Source organism: Panulirus ornatus, chromosome 25, assembly GCF_036320965.1.
Source record: "Panulirus ornatus isolate Po-2019 chromosome 25, ASM3632096v1, whole genome shotgun sequence".
NCBI lineage: Eukaryota > Metazoa > Arthropoda > Malacostraca > Decapoda > Palinuridae > Panulirus > Panulirus ornatus.
In genome coordinates this window covers 11152036-11166702 of record NC_092248.1, presented here as the reverse complement: position 1 = coordinate 11166702, position 14667 = coordinate 11152036, and the positions used below count along the sequence as shown (strand labels likewise).

Below are 14667 nucleotides of genomic sequence, written 5' to 3'. Positions count from 1 at the left end.
CTCTCTCTCTCTCTCTCTCTCTCCCCCACACACACCCTGACTGCCGTGTTCTTTGTCCTCGCAGAAAGCTGTTTACATATGTTATTAAAAACTTTGGGCCAGTTCCGCGTACAAAAGATGGAAGCCAACACTGTTGCCAGAGCAAACAATCAAGGTCGAGGACGCCACTATCTCTGTGTAATAGAGTTCAGGACTGGCTATACTGCGTGTCATTTATGAAAAGTGAAATGAATAATATATTGTAATAGTAGAAGTGATAGCAGTAGTAAGGAAGTAATAGTAGTAGTAAGGATGATACTGGTAGTATCGAAAGTAGATGTAGTGGCAGTAGTAGTAGTAGTAGTAACAGTGGTAGTAGTAGTAGTAGTAGTAGTAGTAGTAGTAGTAGTAGTAGTAGTAGTAGTGGTGGTGTTGGCATTATTACTGCTTCTTATGGTGTTAGTATCATTCTAATCTTTCTTTCCTGCCTTCAGTTCAGCGAAGCTTAAAGCTTAGGCAAACGAAGACGTCCCCTTCGTCACTCACTTGATTGCAAGGAGGTAGTGACGCTCCCAGGCAAATGATGATTCGATTAGTCCTGTTGTTTTAAGACGAGAGCATCCCCGCCGTCAGCCCTTAAGGGCGACACGTGCACATCAGCGTCCTGTTGTTTTAGGACAAGGGCGTTCTCAGGAGACGATCCTTGGGAACGTATCAGTGTCTTGTTGTTTCAGAATAAGGACATTGTTGTCCAGGGCTGTAAGGGTAAGAGGGGGTGAACAAGGACACCTAAGACACACGAGGCACAACTGTTGCTTATATGTGCAAATCGAAGGGAAAACCAGAGTGGTGGACGCAAGCGAGGTAGGCACGAGACACGTTATCTAGACATATTTCTTCATCCCAGACGCCATGTGTCAGAGTCCGGCAGGATCTCGTCCATCCTCCCCTCTTACACATCATGGCAGACGTCCCTAACATTCCCCCGAGTCAACATCAATCTCACGCACTGAATCCATCGCTCAGTCCCTCCTGTCCTCGTCTTACTCGAACGCACTCTTTTGTCACTCCTCTCGTGTCTGGTGTGTCCCCTCCCCTAGTGTCGTTGCCAGGTCAAGTCCCTCTGTCTCTCACTCTTTCAACTTTCCTCCCATCCTAAGAACATGGTTGGTTCAAACCTCCTCGATTCTCACTCTCTCCAGACTTCGAATCAGCTTCAGTGTCTCCAGAACCCCAACTCCACCAGCTCTTGTGCTCCCGTCATTCGTGCTGGATAGTTCCTAGACGCAAAAAACACTGGCTTTCTCTCCACACACATCACTGAGCCTTGTGTCCCACACCCTTCCTTCCCTCTACCCACCCGATTTTTCAGATTCCAAAACAAATTGCTGTATTTCCTTTCCCCCGTTTGTCTCATCAACAGGGCGTCATGTGTATACAACAGTAGCATCTGTTCCTTCTGTTCTTTTCCCCATCTTTTTCTCCCCAGTCGTGCCAGGTAAGGTCTTCCTCCCAACTTCAACAACAGGAAGTTTTTTCAGCAGCGACAGGGATACAGAGCACCCATTTCTCACACCACCCTCCACACCAGACCACGAACTCATGCTTCCAGACTTCCTCAACACTCTCTCTCTCTCTCTCTCTCTCTCTCTCTCTCTCTCTCTCTCTCTCTCTCTCTCTCTCTCTCTCTCTCTCTACTCCCAGGCACCTTCCTCCAAACTTAATAAAGTCTCAACGCGCTCAGCATCCGTATCCCCGTCTGCTCTATTTCACGTTTCTTTACATTCAATGAGAGTCGTCGTCTACACCGCCTCGAGTTTTACCAACATTTTCCCGACAGTAATTATGATGGTAAACATCTGACTCACACAGCAAAGTCCCTCCATAAGTTCACTCGTCTCTCTTTCTCTCTTACATAGATCCAAACTTGCTTAATTTCACTTCTTTTTCTTTATGTCATGCAAAAGATATTGTAATCCCCTGTGATTTATTTTTCCTTAACACTTGGCACTGTTTACTTCCCATTGTGGTTGGTTATGTCCTCACCAACATGTCTTATTCATTTCACATGCTATAGACACCTCAGACCTCATCTCTCAACGTGTTTTGATACCTCTACATTATTTCTTTCCTATGATCACTCGCCCTGATCTCCCAGACGTCCACTAGCTGATATACACGACGCTACTCACTTCATGCAGTCGATACATCCATCCCTGACATGTCTTATTCATCTCATGTGTTGCAAACACCTAACCATCACCTCACCTCTTAAGATGTTGTCATACTTCCTCATTCTTTCTTTCTTTTGGTCATTCGCCAATGACGACCCTACAGGTACTCTACTGTGCTCAGTCCCACAGATCACTCTCAGTTGGCCTCTTCGTCTCCAGTACCTCTTCTCTTCCAGCAGACTCTGTTATCATCCCAGAATGTTATGTACCTTCTTTGTCCTCTGCGTCACAGGTCATATCTTCCTCTCCTCCTGCAGTCTGTTTCCCTGTATCGCTGTCCAGCCCTTAAGACTTGTGAGGCTCCAACCCAGAGAATTAATGACACACAGACACTATATATATATATATATATATATATATATATATATATATATATATATATATATATATATATACATATATATATATATATATATATATATATATATATATATATATATATATATATATATATATATATATATATATAGTGTCTGTGTGCATGTATGTATGTGTTTATGTATACGAGCCTTGTCGCGCTCATGAGTCTGGCAAAGCTGTGTACCAGAAGCAATTAAACCTGTCTGGAAGGCCATCTCCCTGTTAGCAACCCACGCCCGACCCTAATTGATTAACCCCATGACCTCTGTCTTTGACCTGACCACCTGCTGTAGACGATAACTAGACATGGAAGCAGTAGAGGTTAGCGTTTGTGTCAAGGGTTATTGGCTACTGTGGTGGGGTCGATGTTATGCAGGAACACATGCATCCAACACTCGGAGGAAGGCTGAAAAAAAAAAACAGGTACTCATCTCCTCAAGTTTTATCATCGTCCTCCAAGTCTTGTCACAAGCTGAGGACCAGCCATCATCGTCCCCCAAGTCATATCACAAAATCGAGTCAGGATTACTACAGATGTGAAAAATCTTCCTGCAGTGTTGATGATATGGCTCTGGTTCCTGGGCCAAGCCAGAAGAAGAGAAGAGTTACAGGTTAACATCACAACTGGACGTGTGGAAGACATACATACAGACGGACAGTCAGAGAATCTGATGAAACCTATCCCCATGTAAAGGTCAGGAGGACAAGTAAAGGGAAGATGTAGTTCTACGTGGCTAGTGGCCTCTCTATCCTCTGTCACTGAGACCCATAACCAGGTCTGTCGTCTGTGTATTTGTTCATCACAGACAAACAGAGTTATGCAGATGGGGATGGACATCTCTCATTGTGTTCCATCTATTCATGTTTCTTTCCCTCTCAAAATCCTGGTCTGCAGGGGAGCTACTTCCGTCTCGTCAGTGGTAACGAGTCACCGGGGGAGGGCAGGGGTGTTAATTGCCTGTTCGGCATCGTTATCGAGGGTTCAGGTTTATTTTCGTTTATGTCTTCAGTATGACATCCGTTATCGACCGCCGCCCCCACCACTGCCTGGCTGGCGTCCCAACCCTGTCATGCGTCACAAAGTAACAAACACATCTACGTGTAGGCACCGACCAACGTTAACCACTCAAGGTAAAAGCAATTGGTACAGACTAGTGTGGGAGGAGCCACAAGAGATATTACAGAAACTGGAGGACAAAAGAGAGAGAGAGAGAGAGAGACAAACCACAGCCCGGAACCATCTTACACCCTCAGTGTCAGCAGGTTGGAGACACCAGCCGACCAGGGAAGTACAACCCTTCTTGACATAGGAGTGTTGAAGTGATGCCCGGGAACCATCTTACACCCTCCGTGTCAATAGACTGTAGAGAACAGCGGCCTGCGGAACTGCTACTATCCACCTGACCAACGAGGGTTGAGGCGATGCCTGGGAACCATCTACTCACCGTAGGGACCGCTGGTCTGACAATCTCTCTCGTTAAAACAAATCTACCGAGCAAGACTTCATATGTTCACCTCACACCTTCCTTCTTCTGTCACTTACCTTCACGTCCCGTCTCTCATTTTCCCTTTTGGCTTTCGTCTCCCATTGATTTTGTTCATTGAAGGCCATGTTTCGTTGAGACCTCCAGCCCATGATAAGAGCCTCTAGCGTAAGGAATAAGGAGAAAAGAACATCCTCAACAGAAACATTCGTTGACACTTGGCCACAAGTGAGGGAAGGTATGGGAGCTCGCCTTGCTGAACGAGGTTGTAACTGTCCTCTTGAAACATCCAAGAGATGTGACACCAAGCCTTGGGGCTCTCCCTGCCATCATTATACTGCCACTCTCACTCACTCATTCACTCACTCACCCTTCCTGCACACCCCGACACCCGTCATGAGTGCCAGACAACAAGGCAAATCGCTCTTACCGAGTGTGTCCGTACCGTGTGTGAGAGTGTGTGTGTATGCTTACATAAGCAGGCATTAAACAAAGAAAAACTCACACGATATATATATATATATATATATATATATATATATATATATATATATATATATATATATATATATATATATATATATATAGTTGCCCCAGGACTCCTTTGCCCCTTTTCCAGGAGTTTCCACGAATTCACAGCTGCGCTACTTCCAGCAGCAGGGAAATTGTGGACTCTTTTGGATTGAGACGTTCTTTGACAAGACTGTACTCCCGATAATACAGCCTTGCCAAAGTTGTCACACACACACACACACACACACACACACACACACACACACACACACACACACACTTGCTGTCCCGTTGCTATAAAGGTAAAAGGTACGTGGTAATCTCGTATTTTCCTAAAACAAAAGTCAAAAGGTCATGAGCGATGCAGATTCATATCCCCCTTAGGAGATCAAAGGTCAAAGGTAACATGTCAAAGGTCACACCACAAAGCTGTTGTTCCCCAAAAGGTCATGATGCGGAAGCGACCTTGTTTTAGCCAGTGGAACGTTTCCTGTATTTGACAACTTCCTACACACAATACCCAGCTCATAACTGCACTTGACAGCCATCTATCACACAGTTTAAATCCATTTCCTACAATTGACAGCTTTGTAAAACAGAGTTGAAATCTCATCCCTATACTTGACAGTCCACAAAAACACAATGGGAAGCCCTTCCTTTACTTGACAGGCTTCTAACACAGTTGGAATCTCTCCCTTACTCTTGACAGATCTCAAAAACACATCTGAAATATCCCCTGTACTTGACAGCCCCCAAACACTTTGGGAGAAATTTGACAGCCTTCTGATACGTACTTTGAATCTCTTTTTTGTACCTGACAGTTTTAACAGTGTTACCATTCGTTTAGATATCCTTGAAATCCTTCTAACATATGTTTAGAATCACGAATATATTTGACAGCCTTCTAACATATGATGGTAAGCCCCTCGGTGCACATATAGCACCCCTCCGCGACACTTGACAGCTTTTCTAACACATGTCAGGAATCTTTTCCCTCCATCTAAACGACTTCTGACGTCGAGAATCCATCTTTGCATTTGACAGCCTTCTGAAACTCAGTAGGTAGTCTTTCCCTGTCATTGGCAGGAATTCTGACAAATCCGGAAGGTCTTCCTTACTCTTGACAGCTTTTGACATGACATGAAGCCCTTCCCTTACTTCTCAGTGACTCTAAAGCTGTCTTTTTTTTTCTCCTGGAACTTGACAGCAGCGCTGATACACAGCGATAAGCTTGTCCTTGTTCTTCACAGCCTTGTAACATACGGCAAGGAACCCCCTCCTTGTACTTGACAGGCTTGTAACATACGGCAGGGAGCCCCTCCCTGTACTTGACAGCCTTGTAACACATTGCAGAATTCCCCTCCCTCCCTCTCGTACCCTGTAGACTCTAGGAAATGGATAGTGTTCGTCTGACCTCAAGTGTTGCCAGAGGAGACAATAGAATCAGTTTAGCCTGGGTGATGTGAGGTCGACTGCTTAGAGCAGACGTAGGGCGGACGCAGGACAAACGCAGGGCAGACGGAGGGCAGACGGAGGGTAGACGGAGGGGCAGACGCAGGGCAGACGGAGGGCAGACGGAGGGCAGACGGACGGAGGGCAGACTCAGGACAAAAGGAGGGCAGACGCAGGGCAGACGCAGGGTAGACGGAGGGCAGACGCAGGGCAGACGGAGGCAGACGCAGGGAAGACGCAGGGTAGACGCAGGGCAGACGGAGGGCAGACGCAGGGCAGACGGAGGACAGACGCAGGGCAGATGCAGTGCAGACGCAGGACCGACGCTAACATTCACTGTCAATTCACTACTTCATCAGCTTTACATTTATCAAATATCCTGGATTTTGATTTTGAATTTCTTTCATAGTTCACAAGGACGCCTACGACAGCAAAGCAGCAAATGTCAAAGAAATTCACAAAATCGTTGACTACATCATAAACACTGGCCAACCCGCAGCCCTTCGTTAAGCTTGGAAAAATGAATTCTGTTTTATCTATTTGATAAAGGTCACTTTATTGCGGGGCGAGGGATCTTTTTTTAGTTTTTTCTCTGTAATTACAGCTAACCTCAAAAGTAATAAGCAATGGAAGGGATTGGAAAAATAGGGGAACATAGAGAGAGAGAGAGAGAGAGAGAGAGAGAGAGAGAGAGAGAGAGAGAGAGAGAGAGAGAGAGAGAGAGACAGACAGACAGACAGACAGACAGACAGACAGACAGACAGATTTTCCCTGTCAAAAAATATACATATAAATGATGATTAAGAGGATTAATTGCAGTAAGATACCAGTGATTAATTTGATGGCAATAATCATGCAAAGGAAATCTGATAATGTTAAGCCAATATTTGCAATTGTCATAAGGAGCCGTGTTTGTAAATGTTGAAAACGCATATGTAAAAAGAACAACAAATACCATGCATATTTACTGTAAAACAGCCAAGCATGAATACTTCCCTGGAGGAACACCAGAAGCAATATCTTGGGTGTACGTAAGTGCTGGAGCAGACACATGATAAATTAGCACAAGAAATTTGTCTTTAACATAAAGAGCGAACGAAAATTGTCTCTCTCAGGGAGAATACTGTAGACTCGAGGAATACAGATACGTAGCTGGCGGAGTAAGCTAAAGTTTTTCCTGGCTCGTTTGTTCTTTGCCGTCCACAGCTAAGCCTCGAACCCCTGTCTGTTCTATGCCGTCCACAGCTAAGCTTCTAACCTCCGTCTGTTCTCTTCCTCCCACAGCTACGACTACCGGGAGCTGCTAGGGGGTCGTCCCAAGGAGACCAAACCCGACGCCAACTCTACCCTAGCGAAACGGACGACCTTTAGGACCGACAGCTCGCCGGCGGCGCTGCTGGTGGAGAGGGTGGAGGCCGAGGACAGTGGCGTGTACCGCTGCAGGGTCGACTTTCTCCTCACACCCACGAGGAACAAGAGGGTCAACCTCACCGTCATAGGTAAGTGGTGCCTCCTACAGGAGTCTGGTGAGTGGTGCCTCTTACGGGAGTCTGGTGAGTGGTACCTCCTACAGGAGCCTGGTGAGTGGTGCCTCCTACAGGAGCCTAGTGAGTGGTGCCTCCTACAGGAGCCTGGTGAGTGGTGCCTCCTTCAGGAGCCTGGTGAGTGGTGCCTCGTCTGGTGGTGGTAGATGTTACGAGGGTAATCAATTACTTTGCCTTATAACAAGTATGGCGGGTCCTGACAAGGGGCGTTACTGCCACACGAACAAAGGCTCTTCTTCCCTGACTCGTAAATGTTTATGCATCATCAGCAGTGACAACCCTTCTATATACACGGGTGTATAGATTATCTATATTCATACACGTATATATATATATATATATATATATATATATATATATATATATATATATATATATATATATATATATATATATATATATACATATATATAATCCTTCAGTATACATTCTCCCATATTTCCTCCTATAAGATATAAGGTGAGAGTAATAGTAGGAGTATCTTACCTGTGCCCCAGGTGAGCGTGAAGCCCAAGGAATATGCTTAATTAAGATTCTATGAGGAAAAACCTTACAAGAAAATATTTCACAAACCCACCAGCACAAGACGGTGCTTATCAGCGAGGCACGTGAAGGCTGCTCTCGACACACACATCCTGCCCAACTCCCGCCCGTATGGCCGAGGAGGACTTTGGTCCCCTTTCCGTTGCGGCGGCGGGGCGTGTAGCTTGGATGGAAGTCATCAGGTGATGGACACTGGAGTTCCCCTGCTTCTGGAGCCTGGAGACGTTGCTCTCGCCCATCATGGCCCGCCGGAGATGCCTTCCGCCGCCGCTTTCTCCCGATCTCTGGTTCGTATCCCAGGCACGAGTGTGTTATTCCCACACTTTCTGCCTGGAGGAGACGCCTCGTGTGTTCTCGTTGTGGCCGTTTGCTTGGCCTGTACACTGGCAATGGATGAGCCAGGCAGATGTGATGGACGTCCCGGGTCTTGTGTTGGCACCGAGCGGACACACGTGTATATCTTTTATTCATCCATAACAGTTCCTCCTTTTCTTAAGAGGCCCCTAGTGATCCCCCAGCACCCGTTTTCCAAGAGTTCTTGAAGCTCCAATGGCACTACTTCCAGTAGCAGGGAAATGCTGGACTCCTTTAGGGTGAGAAGTGCTCTGCAGATGATAAAGGCACTCTCTCTCTCTCTCTCTCTCTCTCTCTCTCTCTCTCTCTCTCTCTCTCTCTCTCTCTCTCTCTCTCTCTCTCTCTCTCTCTCCAATTAAAGTGACTCGTACGTTCGTTTTTCAAAATCTATGCTCCACAGAGAGAGAGAGAGAGAGAGAGAGAGAGAGAGAGAGAGAGAGAGAGAGAGAGAGAGACTGTAGAGATTTTCCTAACCTTTAAATGAAACCACCTAGTCCAATATTGACGCAGAATATCGTAATATTCAGACTCGCTGAATATTCAAAAGCCTCCAGCAAGAAACACAATTAGCATAAGTCAATAGCATTCGATGTATAACGAAACATTACGTTGCAGTAAGCATTCGACCGATGTAATGAAACATTGTTGCCATTAGCGTTCGAACCATAACGAAACATTTGAAGCTGCTTCAAATTGCGTTCGATCTACAATGAAATACTTTAAGTTGTTCTCAACCACCACCACGACTCCACGAACATGACTCCACGAACATGACTCCATGAACATGACTCCACAAACATGACTTTGCAAACATGACTCCACGAACATGACTCTACGAACGTGACTCCATGAACATGACTTGACAAACATGACTCTACGTACATGACTCCACGAACATGATACCACGAACTGACTTCACGAACATGACTCCACGAACATGATACCACGAACATGACTTCACGAAAATGACCCCACGAACATGACCCCACGAACATGATTCCCCTCACGTCCGTAGCTTTGAGCCATCATAAAACAAGGAGCAAAAGACGAGTGCAAAAGTTGCTTGTTCGGGCATTTTAGCTTCTCCCAAACGTCCAAGTTTGCGTAAAATGTTCTCAACTACATTAAAAGTTTTAAGGTAATTGAACTTGGTGGCCTTTTTCTGTAAGACATCGGTCGCTGATGTGGTTAGGTTACTGGCAGTGTGGTTGCCTGAGAGTCTGTCTGTACGTCTGCCTGTCTAGGTGCTCTCATGATTAGAATTCGTCTGTATGTGTGTTGGTAAGTATTCTCTCTCTCTCTCTCTCTCTCTCTCTCTCTCTCTCTCTCTCTCTCTCTCTCTCTCTCTCTCTCTCTCTCTCTCTCTCTCTCTCTCTCTGATAAACATCCCACGTAAATTCGTACCCGAATTTTGCTATGAAGATTATGGGATTTTTTATTTCGGGCCAAAAAAATGACAGATTCGCTTCTTTTTTTTTAAAAAAAAAAAAAACTCGTTGTATACTGGCTAAGGCCGTGATGTGGGATTTTAGAGATATAACAGGAGGCGTAGGGATTGCAGTGAGAAAGCAAAAAGGTCCAATTTTAGAGAGGAGAGCCAGGGTTTCACAGTGCCGCACTGGATGTGTGGGCGATCTGGTATGGGAGGAAGGCTTAAACCGGTGGGGGATTTTGAGCTTCGACAGGATATTGTGGAGAGCAGACGTAGGGAACGCTGATCCGGGTCTGGGTTCTTGTGTCTGGAATATGAAACACTGGAAAGCTAATCAGTATTTCTCCGATACTACCTATATATATATATATATATATATATATATATATATATATATATATATATATATATATATATATATATATATATATATATATATATTCTTATAAGTCCGCGGGGAAATGAAACATAAGTTCCCAAGTGCACTTTCGTGTAACAATCACATTATCAGGGGAGATACTGCTGTCGAAGCTCTTGAGAAAAGACCAAAAAAGAACAGTGGAATCTGCATAGATAATCTCAGTGTTCCATTTATTCCTTTCACTGTGCCTACTGCATCACATGTCGTCCCCCTTCGCTTTGAACACTGTGGGTTAACCCGCCGTCAAACACCCCTGGGTCGGCACGACACATACGCACAATGGGACAAAACCATCGCTCAGCGATAACCCAACCACTCGATCGGAAAACAATCCAGGGAGGTCCCGAGAGCCAGATATTAGCGTGAAATTGGATCGGGCGACAAGTGGGTCCTGGTCTGTGGTGAGATGGTCGATGGCCGTCTTTAACAGGCACAGGACCTGTGCCAAACCCTTCATGATGCCCTGCGTTACCACACCCTACTGGAAGCTTCCCTGGACCTGGCAGGACCTTCACTAGGTCATTGTTGCTACTCCTGTACTCTGGAAGACCGCCTGGATGGACAGGATCATCGCCAAGTCCACCTGCAGGATGAGACCTAGCTCATTTGTGGGTTTGCAACTTTTCTTCGCGAGACCAGGCAAGGTTGTCGGTGGCCAACTTTTCTTCGTGGACGGAGCGAAAATTCCCGGTCGGTAATTTTTCTTCGTGAGAGCAAGGATTTGATGTTTGTTGAGTAAACACTAATGTTGCCTCCACAAGCGAGGTTTCCCATGACTACGCCAGCAGAAACAGCAGGGAACCGGTAAAGGCAAACTGGAACCGAGGAAATACGATTCTTCGCTGGAGTCTCCTCCAGGAAAATGATCGTCCAGGTGATGGTTAGCATGAACCATGAGTCCTGGTGGCTGTGACGTGAACCACACCTCCAGGTGATAGTAGTATGAACCACGAACCACGACCCGTGTTGGTTGGTTGTAGTGTGAAACCACGACCCATGGTGGCTGGTGGTGGTGTGAACCACGTACCCTGATGGCCAGAAAAGCGGTAAAGACAGCCTTGGCAACCAGAGAGAACTGGTCCAGGGTCTGGCGAACGCGACCGGGGAGAGATAATGAGAAGCGGTGAGTACCCTGGGAAAAAATAATGGCACGTTTATGCCAGGAAGGCTTTGGGAGAAGAAATTCCGCCACCTGAAGACATATTCCCTCCTCTCGGAGGCGCCATGCTCGACTCGTGTCATGTATATCAGGACGGGAAAAATTCTCTTGCATTTTCCTCGGTCGTGAGATGAATGTCTCGGATTTACACAGAAAAATCCGACCTCTCCATCATTTATTCTTGCAAACATTTGCCCTCTTGAGGAGCAAACACGAGTCTTCCTGCAGGCAGGAGTGAAAAAGAAAACATGTTTGGGTGCAAATGGCAGTAGTCCACTGTCTTGTAGGAACCAAGGTCGACGCTGCTTATCCATTTATGACACGTTCCGAATCCTCGCCAGAGAGAGAGAGAGAGAGAGAGAGAGAGAGAGAGAGAGAGAGAGAGAGAGAGCGGCATGATGATGGCTGGAGATGCATGAGCTGCCTGGTCCTCATCACCTTGGAGACCTGGTGTGTCTGCCTGCTGAGGAACATGACTTCTGGAAGATCTCAGATTCATTACTTGAAGCAATTCCGTCATATCCAGTGGGATGCGCGGCCTTCGTGACACGTGTGACTGGACGCACCATGAAGCGCATGAGACAGGTGACTGAGCTCTCCCTGGAGTGTTCATTAGACGTGTGCCTGGAAGGGCTGGCCTAGCGTTGCCCAATATCCATTATCATTTTCCAGTTTTCAAAATGATTTCCACGTCTACTGTCCCGCATTTTATGCATCTGAACACTCGGTGGAACCCTCACACAGCGCGAACTCTCTCCAGATTTATAAAAAAAAAAAAAAATCACATCAGCTGCTATATCCACTTTATCGGACTTGCCAACGAGGTCCAGATGATAACATCAGTGATGTACCTGAGCCCAGCCGGAGGCCTCTCACAACCCTCAGCCACCAACACTCCGCCAGAGACTCTGCGTTTATGGTCCTGGCTGGAGACCACCTTCTGTATCTGTTGTTGTTTTGTGCGGTAATTGCTCAGGGTGAGAGGGGCCTTCCTCACCTACGCCTCCAGACATTGCTGGGTCGCTTTCATCCTCCGTCAGTAGTGGGCTGGAGCGGCGGTGGGTGGGACCTGGCGGCTTACATTACACCATCTTGTGAACATCAAGAACTTGACACATCACCATCTCTTGTAAACAGAGACACATTCCTTGACGTTTGTCTTCTGGTATATTTTCCAGTTGGTTTACGACTCTTGGTTCGTTCCTGAAAGTCTCTCTGACCAGGTCCTCGTGTTATCAAAGAGGTTGTCAGTCAGGACCGTCAATCAACCTCCCTGTGCAAGTGTGTCTGAGTATTTCCTCACCATCATCTCTTGAAGTTTTACCATTTTCCTCAGGCAGAATTGTCTTGTTGCAAGATCAGAACAGCTAATAATGCAAAACTGACTCCTGCACGTGTGGTAATTACATACACAGAGCTGAGTATTACGTCACCCCAATCCATAGAAACTGTTCTGTTCCTGGGAATCTCCACAACACACCCGAGTCTGGAGTAACACCCTTGGTTTCTGCTGCAGCAACACAAGACACTTGTCTTGCCGTTGAGTAATACAACCCAGACATCCAGGAAGTCGGTAGATCGTGAATGACAACGCGTCTCTACCTTACCTCGAGCGACCATCAGAACAACAGTTGTTCTACATGATGTACAACCAGCCATCAGCATACAACAACCATAATTCACGTTGTTGTCCACGTAAATCATTTACAAATGGCGTATCAGGGAGGGAGGCGCATATGACTACATCTGCTTCACTAGGTTCACTAGAGCAAGGACTGACTTTAATGGCAATTACCGTTAATGTATATGTAAATAATGGGCAATTAACACGGGCTGCTGGTGGTGAATGTTAATGAATGCTCTTTGTCTCGCACATGGGGCTTCCTTACGTCATTATCAAACACACAGGGGCTTCTCTATCATGTGTGTGTGTGTGTGTGTGTGTGTGTGTGTGTGTGTGTGTGTGTGTGTGTGTAAAGCAGCCAAGCTTGAGCAGTATTACCTCTCAAAACACAACGCCATCAAAACTTCTTATCAAGGACATCGAATATAAAGGAGGTTGAATTTTCTATCGACATACTGATGAATAGATGCATTCTATCCAGAACTATTCAGAGTTAATGTAATTAATCCTTAAACGGAGGAGGGGCATCTGAGCTCATTATAACATAATCAATAAAATTAGTTAATTAGTGATGATTAAACTTAGGCTTCGGTAATTATGTGGTTTGAGATGATGAGCTATTTACATCTGCATTCCGCTTTGTTCCTTCCATGGCAACAGTGGAAGGGTAACTGTTCCTCAGGTACACTCCAGGTGTAGACATGGCAACAATGGGAGGGTGTACAGTGCCCATGTATACTCTAAGTTCATCAGTCTACATTTCTTGGGCAAACCAGACCTACCCTGTCATCCAGATGGTTTACAGTTTACGTTAGACGTGTTTCATCATTGTTTATTCATACATAGATCTTTGACACTACACTGAGTCGTCTGTTGATCTGTGTCCATGGGTCTGTCTGTGTATCCTGTCTATCTGTCTGCCTCTCAACCCATCTATCTTGAGACGGATAGCAATAAATCTATATCTCTATCTATCAATCTATCCACCACAATAGTTTTATAGACATCTATTACCACTGTGTTTCTTTTTTTTTACCCAGTTCTGTGCTTACGTGCTGACTTACCCATCTCTCGATCTATCTGTCTGTCTGTGTCTGCCCACAGTTCCCCCTAGCCGAGCGCGGGTCAGCTGGAGTCTTGGCAACTCAGGGGTGATGCCTGTGGAGGAGCGAATAGTCGGTCCTTTCCTGGAGGGAGCCGAACCCTCGCTCATCTGCTCCAACGATGATGGTAAGTACCACACACACACACACACACACACACACACACACACACACACACACACACAATATTCAAAGGTTCATCTCTCACATTCTGCGTTGTTGATGGAGGTTTCCCATGTCGTCATTCTTCGTAAACAAGATATCTCAAATCTTCTCAAAATACAATAAGAGACATCTCTCCCACAAAGGCCCTTGTGACCAATTACGGTGAGGTAAGCAACCCTAATTATTTAGGGTATTATACTCCGCTGGAGCATTATGTATCATTATAGAGGATCATATCAGAATCTCTCTCTCTCTCTCTCTCTCTCTCTCTCTCTCTCTCTCTCTCTCTCTCTCTCTCTC

At 45.8% G+C, this 14667-nt stretch overlaps 1 protein-coding gene across 1 annotated transcript in view; it reads left to right on the top strand.

The window, feature by feature from the left end:
• The window catches only part of LOC139757268 (uncharacterized), a 109837-nt gene that overhangs the window by 66040 nt on the left and 29130 nt on the right, over positions 1-14667 (top strand). The window contains exons 3-4 of the mRNA XM_071677604.1: positions 7307-7521; positions 14204-14329. Of these exons, the coding sequence (XP_071533705.1) occupies positions 7307-7521; positions 14204-14329 (341 nt within the window). The remainder of the gene's footprint in view (positions 1-7306; positions 7522-14203; positions 14330-14667) is intronic.